This window comes from Argiope bruennichi, chromosome 2 (genome assembly GCF_947563725.1).
Source record: "Argiope bruennichi chromosome 2, qqArgBrue1.1, whole genome shotgun sequence".
Taxonomy (NCBI): domain Eukaryota; kingdom Metazoa; phylum Arthropoda; class Arachnida; order Araneae; family Araneidae; genus Argiope; species Argiope bruennichi.
In genome coordinates this window covers 112,814,138-112,831,048 of record NC_079152.1, presented here as the reverse complement: position 1 = coordinate 112,831,048, position 16,911 = coordinate 112,814,138, and the positions used below count along the sequence as shown (strand labels likewise).

General features: G+C 27.5%; 1 protein-coding gene across 1 annotated transcript; it reads left to right on the top strand.

The window, feature by feature from the left end:
• Nucleotides 1-6,014: 6,014 nt before the first annotated feature.
• Nucleotides 6,015-16,853, top strand: LOC129961823 (uncharacterized). Its single transcript, XM_056075404.1, has 4 exons — nucleotides 6,015-6,053; nucleotides 10,227-10,875; nucleotides 14,947-15,605; nucleotides 16,568-16,853. Exons 1-3 carry the CDS (start codon nucleotides 6,039-6,041, stop codon nucleotides 15,573-15,575), a joined length of 1,293 nt encoding a protein of 430 aa, XP_055931379.1. The 5' UTR covers nucleotides 6,015-6,038; the 3' UTR covers nucleotides 15,576-15,605; nucleotides 16,568-16,853.
• The last annotated feature ends 58 nt before the right edge of the window (nucleotides 16,854-16,911 follow it).

Genomic DNA, 16,911 nt, shown 5'->3' with positions numbered 1-16,911 from the left:
TGTACCTCGAGAATTATACTTCAAAAGCACTTATATGTTCTGTTGTATGAAATCACAAGCTACATTTTACTGGTTTTCGTTTTTTACCGTAGATAGCTCCAATAATCGAGTTGTAGAATTTATTTGATATTTTATAGTACCATACAAAACCATTGCTACCTGGTTCAATTGAATACAAAACTCTAATTTCTTTTTCTTTTTTTGCAAGATTTTAAACAAAATTGAATCGTAGTAAAAATGTATTCCAAAAATAATCGTAAAAATTGTAATAATAGAATTTTCCCTATTCACAAATTGTAATTGCATGAGCATTTTGCATGATTTTCATACCTTCCTATTTCAGCATTTTAAATCTCTTTCTTCATACATCGCTTTTAAGAATTCATTTACCTACATAATGTTATAATTTACAAGGAACTTTAAAGTTAGGATTTCCTTAAGAAAATATTAGGAATAAAATTTAATTTATTATATTATTGTTATAAACATTTTTATTTAGAATTTTCACAAAATGTAGGAGTTACAAATGCATTTTCTGTATAAAATGAATATTGAATTTAAACAATATAGAAAATAATCTTGGAAATAATATACTCACCAAAAACTTAATTCAGATTCTGAAAGTATCAGTTATACATTAGAAATCTTCATTAATATTTCACATTTCTTCATCGCGAAACATATATTTTCTGTTATAAATTGGTTGCTTATTTAAAGCTCGAAGCTTGTTATCGTCCAGTTCTTGAAGACAATATGAGTTTTTTTTCCTCTACTGAAACATAACCTGGTTCTTAGTAACACAACTTTTCGAAAGTTTTCTTTTTCTTTCCTCTTTCATTCTTGAAGCTGTATAATTTCATAACAAGTAATGGGGAAATAATAAGTATGCTTAATATATTTATTCTATAATAGTTTCCATACAAATAATCTGAAATTCTTCAATCTGTTAATCCATTAGTAAGTACATTATTTTCATTCCCAAAACCCATTTAGTATAAAATTTTGTAACGAGCCCTGAATAGGCATTAGACATTTTAAAAATCTCTAACGTAGTTAAGATTCTTTCTGATATTTGCCATTTTATTTTTGCTTTATTACATCACATAATAAAACACATAATTTTATGAAGAATTTGTCTTTTTGATGCATGTGGTTATAAATATTTATTTAATAAAAAATACTTTTAAAAAGTTTTACATCATGAGAATAAAAACAATTTAAGGCATGTGCTTGCAAAGAATTCATGATTGTTTCGAGGAATCTGAATTGGAAATCTAAAGTTGTAAATCACCTTCTAGTTCCAAAGAATATTTTCCTTTAATAGCAATTATTTTTGAAGCAACAATTCTACTTAAATAAGCCACTGCAAACTGAATCAAAATACTAATTGCCTTTTTTTTCGAATTGGTATACATATTTTCTACCGATAATCAAACTTTTTTTCTTTATCAGAAACTTAAATTGAATGCAAGGTGTAAAAGATCAGTTAATTATTCTTTTTCATTTAAAGATATATTGCATTTTAAAATGTCAAACGAAGATGGATGGATGCGTATCTGCTCTAATTCATCATCTGGAAATTTTTCGAAACGTTTCGGAAAGATTTCACAATTTTTATCATATAATGGGAAATGATGTTTTTAAATGATGATGAATCTATATTATTTTCTTTAGTAAATTCTGAAAGGCAAAAATTATGTCAAAGTCGTTTTCGTTCAGTTCCTTTTACCAATTTTTCAACTCATGCTTAAACTTTCCTGTTTTAAAATTTGATCTGAGTTTTTCGAGCCAAATTTTATTATTGAATGAACTTGCCAATATATGTTGCCATCTGACTTTGCATTGTACTAATAATGTTTCATGTACGGAGCTCATACCATCATGGAATATTGAAAAGTGACAATGTTTAGACTAGTATATTAATTTATTTAATAAGAATAACAACATCTTGTAATATGCTTGAAATTCTACATAAATATCTTTTGTAATAAAAACTTTTCATATAATTTGTAAACTATAAGGACTAAGAGCAAAAATTCTTTATTATCGTTTTTAGTCTTAATATTATTTAATACTAGCCGCCTTTGGCGACCAGCCGGTTCGCCAATCTTAATGTTCGTTAAAATTTTAATAATTAAATATTTTATGCAATTCCAACTTTAATAGATTCTTCAGAAAAATATTTTAAAACTTCACATTTTGATAGTCATATAATTCACTCATAATATTATAAAGGCCTTCAGTCATAACGTGATATGTATCTCTCTCATTTTCTGTTACCCCTCGTAGAATTTACGCTTTAAATTAAAGTGTAAATGATTAATCTGCAAATAACATAATAATATTTTTTACTGAAACAAAGCATTTTTTTTAATAATATGATTACTGATAATAGAGTCACTGAGCGTTTAAGCTTTATGGGCACTAAAGAATATCTTTCTTAATTTATGTAATATCTCAAGAATTTGTCAACAAAATTTTCTCAGATTCATCATGAACAGATCGATTCATTAACATTGTTTCATTTTAAATGCATCAAACACTAAGAAAATAAAATGAATCGTTTAAAATAATCAGTCTAAAACAGGTTTAAAAAAACTACTTAAAACTATAAGCATATACAAAAAATATATATAACTAACATAAATACAATTTAATTTAAAAAAAGCATGCAACTAACCTAAAAATAATTTAAATCATTGAAAACAGGTTTAAAAAAACTACTTAAAAAAACGATGTACTTAAAACTATAAGCATATACAAAATATATATAACTAACATAAATACAATTTACTTACAAAAGCATGCAACTAACCTAAAAATAATTTAAATCATCCGTTCATAACGGTTGTCATGGCAACAATCAGAACACAGTGCGCATGCGTGAATTTTCTTCGCCAGTTAGTTAACGCAAATGCGTGAATTTTTCTACGCCAGTTGGGGTAACGCTATGCAGATTATACATTTTTAATTTCCTTTATTCAGTGTTATTTTAATTCAAAAGTACTTCAGAATGAATCTGAAACATGGATTAATTAAAAATGTTTAATTTTAAATGCATCAAACATTAAGAAAATAAACAGAATCGTTTGAAATAATCCGCCGAAAAATATTAACCCTAGCCTCATTACTGTTGGGAGAAAAAAAAACCGAATCCTTAGTCATTTGGCGGTGGAGAAAATGGAAGATTTTTTTGGCGAAAAAGTTGACGGTGGGGAAAATGGAAGATTTTTTTGGCGGGAAAGTTAGTTTTTAATTAATAATTAAAATTCTAATTAAAAATTCGAAAAAAGGAACCCCAGGTGCACATCCCCGACCTCCAAGGTATACATGTACCAAATTTGGTAGCTGTAGGTCAAACGGTCTGGCCTGTAGAGCGCCAACACACATACACACACACGCATTGAGCTTTATTATAAGTATAGATTAAGAGTTGTTGGTACTAAAGCATCATCACTGCAAATCGCGACGCCATGAGTTCATATAAGGTCTTTTGTTACAAAATACTTATTAATAATTTCGAATATTTATTCTCTCCTTGTTTTTTTCTTTTGATTCTTTAGAGCATAAAAATCTTCTGATAATTTTTTTTCATAAACATACTCATATAAACATTTGATTGAAATATGTTAGTAATGACATATAACGGGAATTATAGAACAAATAGAAAAAATGCCTATTAACACCTCCAAGTGTGCAAACGATTTTACGAAGTTATGCCAAACGATTTTTACGGTTCTTCACCTTTTAATTGAATGCCCTGATTTTAATCCTCATCGTTTACAATTTTTTAATGTTTCAACAGTGGACATGCAAATGCTTGTGGGGGAGCGTCCCCACAAAAATCTTTTTAAATTTTTAAAAGCAATTGGTTTATATCATCTAATTTAATGTTTCATCTTGCTGCCTGTTTTTAATCTCGTTTCTAACAATAAGAGACATTGTCAAGTAATTTTTTAATCAGCCTTTAATTTTACAGATTTTTACATAAAGTCGTGCTTTTTCTATTCTAACCATATGTTTGGCGCAGTATAGTCAGCAATGGCTCTTGCGCCTATAAATCCCACAATCCCTCATCCCAAGTGTGCAAATGAACTATACCATATCTAAAAAAATAAGTTATGGATGAATTTTACTGAGCATTAACAAAAGAAATAATAATAATAATAATAAACAAAGCTACAGAATATGCCTGAATGAAAGTAAGAAAACCGAATTGCTGATACGGAGCGAGTTAGACTGTTCTTGCTGGGACCCCAGTATAAAGATTAAATAGTGGATGCAGGAGGGGGGGGTATCTAAAATAAAAAACCATAGCAAAGATAACCACTGTTAATCATCAAACCGACACAAGCTGAATATGAATTACAGCAGAGAAAAATGAAAATGAATTAATAATAAATTCTTTACCAGCTATCAATTTACTTATTTGCTTAATAAATAGCAGGTAAGTAAATTTAAGTAAAATAAATTTTAAATAAGTAAATAATAGATTAAATTTTTCCCTGGTAATAGCCGAAATTTACATAGAATATATGAATATATATATATATATATATATATATATATGTGTGTGTGTGTGTGTGTATATATATATATATATATATATATATATATGTGTGTGTGTGTGTATATATATATATATATATATATATATATATATATATATATATATATATATATATATATACAAAAAAAATTTGCATTCCCTTTTTTTACTGGCATCAGATATTTGTTGAATAAAAACCTTAAATTAATTTTTTAGAATTTGGTGGTAGATAAATATCTTATGAAAATTTCTTCACAATAAACATGATTCACATTTTATTATGATAATTAATTTCGAATATCAAATTATTCGTTTATAGATCTACGGACTTCAAATTAGATAGCATTTCAAAATGCTTCCGTTTCACATTCATAAACAGTTTCATTCTTATATGGAAATACTATAAGAAAGCTTAAAGTAACCTCGTGGGCTTCTTTCTTTCTTTTTTTTTTTTTGAAAAGCATTAATTTGAGGTGTGTTCTAAATTTGCATCGTCCAAAGAATAAAAATATCAAAATAGAACTTTTATATAGTCGAATGCATTTCATTCATAAGCCTCTACGTTTTATTAACTAAACCAAAATAAAAACAAATAAAATTAGTTTAGTTTTCCTAAAACGACTACTATTAAAATACATTTCCTTGTTTTAAGACAAAAAGAACAAGTACAAATGAAATCTTCAAACAAAGAGCGATCTAACATACATTGCAATTTAAAATATTTATTCCTAAATCAGCATTCATTCTGATTTCGTAAATAAATTGTTATTTGAAATCAGAAAATAAGTAGACCACAAAAAAGTAACATATTTTCGAAGCAGATAATGATCAGTGCAACACTGATTTTTGCTTATAGTTTCTAAAGATACTAAAGACATTAAAATTGTCAACACGTACAGTATACTTTTTCTATTCTCTCTAGTTAAACTATTTTCCTTCTAAATTTCAAATAAATTACAATTTCGTCAAGATAATTTTCATGACCTTGAATTCTGTAATTAATTTTTAACCGACCGATGATATAAAATTTCCTTTTCTTACTAGGATAATTAAAATCAAATTATTCATCTACAAAAACTACTAAATCATCTACAAAAACACATACATTAAGGAAAAAAATAGAAACTGCTTTTAAATACTTTGAAAAAATTAAAAGCTCACGTTTTACAACGAAACTCGACGAGCGATATAAACATGCTAATCTAAAATGGAATAAATAGCACTGAAATGTTTGGTAAAAAGCATTCTCATGTTAAAAGAAAAATAATTAAATTTTGAATTAGACGACGTTAGAAACGAAAAACAATCGTCCAGATTTGTGAAGTGTTTTTATTTCCTCCGTTTCAAAACTGTCATACGGATTTTACGAGTAACAAAAGAATAGGTGAAAAGTGAATGGCCCAGCTCACACCAGTTGACCTAATTGGTTAGTCTCCTGTCTCTATATAACTGACTCTTCATTCCCTTGCTGGATAGCTCCATTTTCATCATGACTTTCCAGAAGGTGAGTACTTCATGATCCTTAACATCTCGAGCGAAAGGAAATTCGAAAATTAATGTGATATGCTTAAGTACTTAATAGTAAACGAATCTGCATCGAAAAAGAAATGAAAAATAATTATAATTTAGTAATTATAATTTTCCTTTTTAATTAATTATAATTTAATATGAAAGGCAAATAACTTTGCGAAAACAATATATTTTATGAAGAGTTCTTAAATAACTATACTGATTAAGACTATCGTTTGCAAGAGAAAAAAATCTATGTCGAAGTATTTATTACATTATCAGCATGTGACCTTAGTCAGTGTAGATTATGACACCACTCTTTTAATAAACTAGTCAATTTAGTTTGACATTTCAATAGTTTTAATTCAATGAATAAATCAATCATTTCTTTTAAATTGTATTTTTTATTTTAGTAATTATGTGGAAATGGTGTCTTTATTTATTTCTTCCTTATTTCTAATGACTACGTATTATTCAAGTTTCAAAAAGTTATATTTAAGAAGATATTTCGAGTTTTTAAATACTTTAATAACTAAGCGAATTTAATGAAATAAATAGGAACATGACATAGTTGGTAAAATGTTAATAATTTATTATTCAAGGTATTTGAAATTTTTAAAAGTTTAATTATTTGGCAACTAAGCTAATAGTATTTTTAATCGAACAGGTTGTAGCGCCCCCCCCATGAGCCTGGTAACCTCAGATATCTGTTTAATCCACTTAGTTTGAAATGTATCACTAATTGTTAATGTCCGAATAATGCATTTTGGCATCGCTAAAAACGTTTTTTTATATGAGTTGAATCTGGAAATTAAAACTGAAGCAAAAATTTCTAGATAAAATAGATTTTTATTTAGAAGTCGGTTAAATAATAATATTTAAATAACAAATGTTTTTTAACCTCTCTAGAAAACTTTAACTTTCATTTGAGCAAAAACGCATAATATTTAATATAAACTTTTGTATATATTCATTTTGGATAATTTTAAGAACAATCATTATATAAAATTAAAAGTATAATGATTAAATTTTTAATTTTCTTGTATTAGTATACAAAAAGATTTATTCTATGACATGATAAAACTGTAGAAAATAAAGAAAAAAGTATTTTTTAATATATAAATCCTGTACAGTTACAAAAAGTTTGATGTGAGGAAATCATTTCAAATTTTTTAAAGAATTTCACACAAAAGGATTTTTTAATTTATTTGATATTTTATTCGCAGCTTTAAAAATAGATCTATAATTGTTTATGAAGGAAAATGCAAGAATGCCAAAAATATTTCTAAAATATTGTGATTTCATTGATCATTTTAAGTCACGGAATGATAAAAAAGCTCATTTAAAGCTTATATTAAATAACAAAGCATTGATATTTTATTTTTCTTCAAACAAATCTGCATATTTTTTTATCCATTTTAATAGAAAAGTAAATTTGGGAACTAAAAGTTTAAAATAGATTTAATGAGATTTTGGAGAAAATATTAGAAGGCAAGATTCTTTTCCAGAAGACTGAATAGTCACATAAGAAGAAAGAAATGCCACAGTGTTTTATTTCAAGTTATCAGTTGCTCTATTTTAAAAATTAGAATGTGTCTATTTTAGTAAATCAAGGAAAATGAAGAAGGAATAACTCACTAAACTTAATAGGGATATTCATCATATATTAATATAAACTTCTGACTTTTCAATAAAACTCAAATTTCCTGTTTCAAAGAATAAAGAAAACAAAATGATTGTCTTATTCAATAATTATTTACGGGAAAAATTTTATGAAAAATTCTTTACAATCATTAACTTAATATACACAAAAATTTTTTTAATTATTTTTCCATTACAAGAAAATATTTTTTTAAAGCATGATACAAGGATTTATGTTGAGGAAAAATTATGCGCAAATATTTCCTGAATGCTAAATATTGAACGATATAATGAACTGAAATCTAAAATATTTCCTTCAAAACTAAATAATTTCTTCATCAGTAAATAGATGCATAAGAATTAAATTTTGAATAAAAACTGTACTTCAATTTTGAATTATAGAAAAAAAAATCTTCAATTCAAGGAGAAAAATATTTTTCCCCATTAAATTTCAAAAATTTAACAGCACTTTTTAAATAAAGTTTTCATATATTTTGTGTTATTAACAAGAAATATATTGAAGAAATTCCAGACTGCATTGTCAGATGGCATTTAATTCAGAAATAATAGCGATCCGTTGAAAAAGTAATAAATTGCATCCAGGATAAATTTAGTCAGATAAATAGATAAACAAAGTCAAGCATTTTGCAAACACATTTAAAGCAGCTTGAAACAATCTATTCTTTTTCTTAACTACAGAATAGGCATTCCAAAATTATAATACCATGAAAGAATCGGCAGTACATTCCAAAGATTGAATTTCTTTTGAAATATTGCTTATTTATCTGTCATCAAAAGTATTATTCAAAAAAATAATTGCTTATGTGTTTTTATGTTCCTCCGCAAAGCATGTTTTTTGTCTCATCTCAAAGCAAAATTTACATTGTTCTCTGAATAGCAGAAAGACAGAAATTGTTTTTCAAGATATTCAAACATCTAATTTAAATTTTGTGATAATTAAATACAACATAATGTTCGAAATGCTATGAATATTTAAAAGCGTTTATCCGATTTAATTTCACCGGCAAAAGATGCCTTCAGAAATGTTTTGATCATTTTTTTTTCAGTTTCGAATAATGGGTTTATGAACTGTATACTGTTTTATTCAACATGAATTTTGAAATAAGATATATCTTGGAATGAAGTGATTTTATTATGTAATGTTGGCTAGATTCTGGAATCTTCATTGGTAATTTACAGATAATTTTGATTGTTTTTTTAAATTTATTTCTCGAAACTGGCATAAATGTTGGAACGTAAATAATTGTAAGGTTTACTTCTAAATATTTATATAACATTTTGGCATTAAAATATAGACGCATTTACAGGAAGATGAGCACTTTAATATTATTTTTGATGTAAAAATAATGCATTTCCCGAAATTTGCAAATGAAAAGTTTAATGCAATTTGGTTCATTTGTAATAATTTCAAATAATTCGAATCGTTTGACATTAGAATACCGTCAGTGACACGAAAAAAGCGGACCTGGCCGGAAATTATTGATAAATCAGAATAAATGACCAAAAGATAAAAAAAAATGAATAGTTTCTGAAACGCTATAAATACTTACCATCACACGCACAAAGATATTATGTATATAATGGATAATGTTTGGATGTTTGGTAAAAATATACAAATCAGTAAACAAAAACACTTTATGTAAAAGGCCATAAGTATGAAAGTCACGGACCCATGCCTGTTACCGGCCTTATGTCGGATGATATGTACCAAATCAGATGAAGTCTGCAGACATTATGGCCGATAATGTAAATTCATCAGCCACGAAACATTGTTATTTACCATCTTTGATATTCATCTTAATGTTATTGAATGTAAAAACAGCATGCGGAGTGGCTATGAAATTATTTAAAAGGTTTTTCTTTTAAAAGACATTTTTTGTTTTTATTGAATACTTCTTCTATTTTTTGTATGGGCATCATATACATGTGTTTTGTACCATTCGAATGTCCCATATGTTATTTGTACCATACATGTTCCATTCGAAAGCTGTTCATATTTTTTTTTTCACAACGTGAGAGTCACTTAGATGTGCATGGAAGTGAACACCTCCATTTAAATATGAAATTTTATATCTACAGCCATATGTGTGAGACTGCGTTTCTTTTCTTTTTTTTTTTTCATACTAATCTCAATCACAAACTTTAAAGTATCTAGATCGCTAATTTTATTAATATCTGTAGATCAAACGGTTACTATAAGCTAATGTATTGATTAAATTCTTATTTTTATACTACGTAATCAAAGAATAAGTAAGAAATGCCTTAAATCTTTTAATTTACTTATTTTAAAATTGGTATCAAAAACGTGAAAATAAAAAATAAATAAATAAAGCAATTTTTCATATAAAAGGATTTTTTATATCAATGCTCTTAAATAATTTTTAAAAAGTGCAGATAAAAAATGATATTTTTTTTAAGATTTAATTTCTAAATAATATGAGCACTTTATAAAAACATCATATTAAAATTTTGTTGTCAGCTAATGATTTTTCTTTTCTTATTTCAGAAATTACTTCGCGGCACTTTATTTTTCTCAGTGATTCTCCTTGCATCTGCAACTGGTTACGGTGGCGGCGGCATAAGTGGTGGTAATTTTGGTGGATATGGTGGCAGCAAAGGAGGATTTGGTGGAGGTAGTCATGCTGGACTTGGAGGTGGCGGATACGGAGGAGGAGGAAGCGGTCTAGGCAAAGGAGGACTCAGTGGCATCAGTATTGGTGGTGGTGAATTTAGTGGTGGAAACTATGGTGGAACTGGAGGATATGGAGGAAGCAGTGGAGACGTTGGAGGAATAAGTGGAGGCAAAACTCTCTTGATTGCAGTGCCGGTTCAGACGTCCATTGGAGGTGGATCCAACGGTGGCTACGGAAGTTTAGGAGGAAGTGGAAGCAGTAAAGGTGGATTCGGAAATTTTGGTGGCCATGGTGGAGGCAGTGGAAGCAGCGGTTATGCTGGTTATGGAAGTTTTGGTGGTGGAGGAGGAAGAGGTAAGAAATATGGATTTGGAGGAATAAGTGGAGGAATCGGAGGTGGTGGCTTCGGTGATCTAGGCGGATATAACCTCGGTAGTTTTGGCAGTGGAGGATATGGAAGCAGTGGAAAAGGTGGATCTGGAAGTTTTGGAGGCTTTTTGGATGGAAATACAGGTGGTTATGGTAAGTAAATCACTAGTTTCTTTACGCTTTTATAACATTTATTTTAGACAAAATTTGGAAATGACATTTGTCTTTAATACATTGAAATAAGACGAAATGTTTTACCCTTGGGAGAATATAAAATGTGTATGTATACTTTTTACGGTATTTGGAGTTTAACGCATATCACATTTATTGATCGTGATTGAATTACTTATTTATAAACTATTAGAGATAGCATACACATCTAATTTGAAAAAAATTAATAACATAAATAATTTACTTTATATTGTAATAATTAATCAATAAACGTATCATTGAAAAAAATTATGAAATCTAAATTTTATATATACCCTTGGTCTCATTAGACATATTTAATAAGATATTCTTCACAAGCTAATATTTTAAATAAAAAATGCATTCTTCTGTTGCTAAAAAATGACCGAGTTATTAAGCTTTGAATTTCATCACTTTAGATTAATCAACGATCTTCTATAACGAAGCAACTATTTAACGTCCTTGAAGCAACTATTTAAAATAGTCTAAAATATAAATATTGAAAACTTTGTGATTTTGTTAATTTTGGGAGCAGAAACGTGGAACAGTTTCTTGTTTAAAATATTACTGTATCTATAATATTTTACAAAATATGGTTAATAGAAGAGGGGAGTTGTACAAAAATTTAGTTTTGAAATTTGTAGCTGACTGAACAACATAAATATAATATTTCACGTCGTTTAAAGCATTTTTCTATTTGAACTACATTCCTACTTTTAAAGGTGCGATAATTAACTATTGGAAAATAATTAATGTGGACACCTTGTGCATCGTAAATAATATATTTAGCAACAAGCATTTAGTAATAAACCAAAAATTTTATTATTGGTAATTATGACTTATTTCCGTTCTCTGCACATTATTACACTTACATGTTTTTAACTCATAAGTTAATATTCTTTCCAACTACTTAAATGTGATGATGTGTTTTTGTAATTTAATATTATACCTTAGTTTTCCCACTTTTTACGTGTAAAGTTTAAAGTAGATGAGAGGAAAAAATAGAGTACAAGAATAGAACATATAATTTTAGATTTTCAGAGCAGTTACAGATTTTTACACCTAATTTTAATTTCTTGGTTCAAATTGATTATAAAATAACGGTGGAGAATGTTTTAAATATATAAATAAGAATAAATAAAATAGGTTACCAAGATATCTGCTTTCTCTTAAACGAATGTAATGTATTTCTATATTAAAAAGACTATTTTGATGAATTTTTATATATTAAGGAAACATTAAATGAGATTATAATTTGGAAGAGGAAAATGCATAAATATTGTACACTATTAGCTTGAATTTGCTTTATTTTGTCTCCAAATATCCTTCAGAAAATCTTTATAACATTACTTTAATGTGTCTCTTCAAAATCACTTATAGGTAACACGATTTCTTTTACTTTAATAATATTTTTAAGAGAAACTGAATCCTAAAAATATTATACACTTCTGTTTTCTTTTATACAAGCTTAAGTAGCTCAATTAGACAAGCATTTTCCCATGCATTTGATATTTTGCTTCTTTGACAAATCTAATTTTTTATTTTATTTATTAATTAAATTTTTTTTAAAAATTGAGAAAATTTTTTAGATTTGCTTTCTTTGTAAAATAAACTGAAAGAATGCTTAATCTTATGAGTGTAATATTAAGAGAAATTTCAATATTAAACGTGTAAATATATATTCACTAAAATTTATAATTTTTTTTTTTTTTTTTTTTTTTTTTACTATTTTTAAGATACTTTGCATACTAAACATTTTTGAGCCATTCAGGTTTGTATAGTTTCAGTAGAGTATACAAAACTATTTCAAAGCAAAAGAGGTGATTAAAGAATAACAGATTTAGACTAATCTTGTTTTCGTTGGTTGTTGATTTGACTTGTCACTTTTATCTTTTGTGCTTGAGTCTCAATGAATGTCTTTGTTCCTTAAGTTTTATGTACAGGAATTGTTATTTCAAATAATGCTGAATTTTTTTAGTTTGATAAAATCCTTTTTAAATAGAATGTTGTTTATCTTAAACAGATGTTAGGGTTAGGTGAGCATTACTGTATTAGGGTCAACTGGCTATTTCAATTCACTCGAGACTTTTTATTTGTTTAAAAAAACCTCATTTAGTGAAATGAGTTTTTATACCGTAAACAGAGCACAAACACTCTTTATTTCCAGTTTTAAACTAAGCAAGCCGAGACATGAATTCTATAATACAGTTTTAAGGATATTTTATAAGTATTATCCCTATTTTCAGTCAGAAAATAATAAAAATTTAATTAAATTATTTATGAATGTCAAATGCAACCAGTTTGAATTGCTGTAAAAATATGTCATTTTGAACGGTCGGGTAAAAAATAGACATTTAAATAGATGAAAAGAAAAAAATGGAATTTTGCATGATTTACTTTGAATATTCCTAATATTTTGTTCTTGTGTAGCAAAGTCTGCAAAATTAAATGAAAAGAAAGCTCATGTTTACTACGCCTTTGCTAAATTAAAATTTGAAATTATCGTCATTAATTTATTTTTCCTCCAACAGTACGAAAATAAATTTTCGTTCTAATGTACAATATGTATTTTAATACATATCTAGGAATCCTAATAAAATACGAAGGATTTGTGAAAATGCTTTAATATGTGAATTTGGTTTACAAAGGGAAAATTGAGTAGAAATTAGTAAGAGTCTACTGTTCACGAATCTTTCGTATACTTATGGTCCATCGCATATTTATATCGAATTTCTCGTATACTATGATGCGTTTTGTATTTAATTTCGTGGTATACTGAAAAGAACTGAGTATACATTTTGCATCAGAATCTTTTCTTATTCGTTAATTAGATTAAAAATTTGGCAACAAATTTTGGTGTCATGACCTCAAGATGAAATTATCCTACTAGTTTAATGCTTTTTTGAATTATCGCTCCGACACACGCTCGAACGAACAGACCGATAGACAATCGATTGGTTAGTAAAATTTGTCCATAGATGCTGATCTACGATTCTTATCAGAAAACCACATTCAAAAAAATTAATAATTATGTTCATTGAATTTTTTCGAGTTATGTTATTCAGTTGCACAGGGATAGAAAAATAAATAAACTTCTCGTTGAGAAATTTCTACAAAAATTTGAAATATATATATATATATATAGAAAAAAATAAAACCAAAATTAAACCAAATAAAATAAGAATCCGGCCTGGAGACTTTCTCAAGGGTTACCCTCAGGCAGGAATTCAAAATAAATGAGTTTTTTCTGTGTGGAGTCTGAGCTAAGTCCAACATTATTGACCCGAAAATTCCCTGAAATTGAGGCCTAAAAGATACACCATTTTTTACAGAAATTTCAGAATTTTTTGTTTCCGAAATAATTTAGATTGTTTTCAGAAATAGGTTTCAATTTCTTATTGCTTATATTTTTGATATATATATATATATATATATATATATATATATATATATATATATATATATATATATATATATATCGAATGTTTGGGTGTAAAGATCAGATATCTAATTTAATTTATCTTTTTTATAGTGGGATTTTTTTTATACATGCAAACATGATAATATATTAATTATTTCTGTTTTTAGGAGGCTTACAGCGTGGTATAATCATAACGTCGAGGTTGAATTTTTTTAACAATTTCAATTCCCTGTTTTTGTTCATTTCATATATGATTAAGTAATAAAGGGCAATTTCTTTATAAAGGAAAAGAAGGACATCATTAAAATACAAATATTTTCAAAAGCACTTTTCAATATTTGCCTATAGATATTAATTTTGCATTTGGTATCTGATATCTATTTAATAATTCCACTTGTGTTTTAATGAGTATGAAAAGTAAATGTCTGAATAAATTTTTAAAAAAAGTATTTTTTATTTGTTTGCTATAACAACTTTAACATACTCACTTATAGTTTATTATTATGAAAACGATTGATTTTTAGTAGTCTCAATTTTGTAAGTAAACAAAAAATTCAATTATGAAAAATCTTTCAGGAGATATAAATTTCATTTTTGAAATATTCTTTTTTTAGGCGCAGGTGGCAATGGAAAAAATGTAGCAATTATTGGATTGAGCGTAACTCATCTTGGAAGTGCTGGTGGAGGAGGTAGCGGCATTGGCATAGGAAGTGGATCCGATTACGGATTTGAAGGTATCAGTAGCGGAAGATATGGAAGTGGTGGAAGCAGTGGAAAAGGAGGATTTGGAAACATTGGTGGTGGTGGATACGGAGGTGGAGGACTTGGTGGAAAAGGCGGATTTGGCGGGATTAGCAGTGGAGGTTATGGAAGTGGAGGCAGTGGTGGAAAAGGTGGATTTGGTGGGATAAGAAGCAGTGGATACAGTGTTGGAAGCACTGTTAAAGGTGGATTTGGAAGTCTTGGTGGCGGAGGATACGGAAGTGGAGGAAGTAGCGGAAAAGGTGGATTTGGAGGAATCAGCAGTGGAGGTTATGAAGGCGGAGTCAGTGGTGGAAAAGGTGGATTTGGAAGTCTTGGTGGTGGAGGATACGGAAGTAGCGGAAAAGGTGGATTTGGAGGAATCAGCAGTGGAGGTTATGAAGGCGGAGTCAGTGGTGGAAAAGGTGGATTTGGAGGTTTCAGTGGAGGAAATTCAATTAGTGGAGGATATGGAGGAGGCGGAGGTAGCTACAAAGGCTAAAAATGAAATTATACGTAAAAATATTTGCTCGTAAGTTTTCCTCTCTCTTTTCTTTGTATGTATTTCTGTGCAGTACTAAAAATTAAGTTTATTATAGTATTTTTTGAAAGGGTTAAGAATTAATACGCCAGTATTTAATTTTTTTGGGGGGAAATTACTTCGTTATTTAAGATAACATAAATATTTCATTAAATAAAAATAATTCCTATTCCGATTATTAAATGTTTTAGTTGAGAAATTTCAATTACTCATTATTTTCTAAGTTTTACCTTTTGGATTATCAAGCATATCAGAAATATGCAGTTTCGAATAATTAATAAATATAATTTTTCTTATTCTGTTTCATAATTTTTAATTATTAGATTGAAATAATAACTCTTAATATTTATAGCATAATTACCAAAGCATTTTGATTTAACTAAATATTGATAATTTCAACCGAGAAATATGCTTTCAAAATAAAATTTTGTATAACAGAATTTACTTTAGCAATCAAAACAATAAAGTAGCTTGGAATATTAACCATAAAAATTAAGAAAATTTCCATGCAAAACCTATAAGGAAGTTATAGGAAGGATAGGTTATAAACCTATAAAACCTAAAATAAAGGATACATTGTAGATAGCTGCCAAGTTCAAATTATTCATTTCTGTCTTCTTCAAATAAGATGATTTCTTGAATATGGCATGATTTCTCTGGATTCTTATAATAAATATTATACACCTGGCTCAATGAAAATATGTTCATGCGCTTTATTAACAAAATATCTAGCTGTTGAGTTAATTGTAAGGAATAATTAACTAAAATTTTCTTTTCTTTTCAAATACTCACAAAGAAAATTTGAAGAAAATTTAATAAGTTTCGATTTATATAGCATAAAAACTATTAACGAACTTAATTTTTATTTATACATATTTCTAAATATTAAAGTTTTAAAATTCTAAGTATTCTGTAGTAATATATCTTATTGATGATCTGTTATTTTATTTCAGAATTCATTGACCACATCAGTGAACATCATCACAGTAGAAAATATAAGAAAAAGTACTTTTTTCTGCAGTTATTAATCTGCAAGTTAATATGGACTGCAGTCTATTAAGTAACTCGTATTTTAAACCGCGTCATCTTTTATAATTTCATTCATTTTAATCATATGTAAATGCTTATTTTTCTATTTTTTTACCAAATATTTATCCCAAGTGTATTTCGAATGCTGATGTAAAATCAATAAACCTGTGTTTTTTTAATAAAAAAAAATCTGAAAAGAGTTGATATCTAGTATCTGCTATTGGTCTCAGTTCTATTTTTAAAAAAAAAAAACAAATTTGTAGCATTG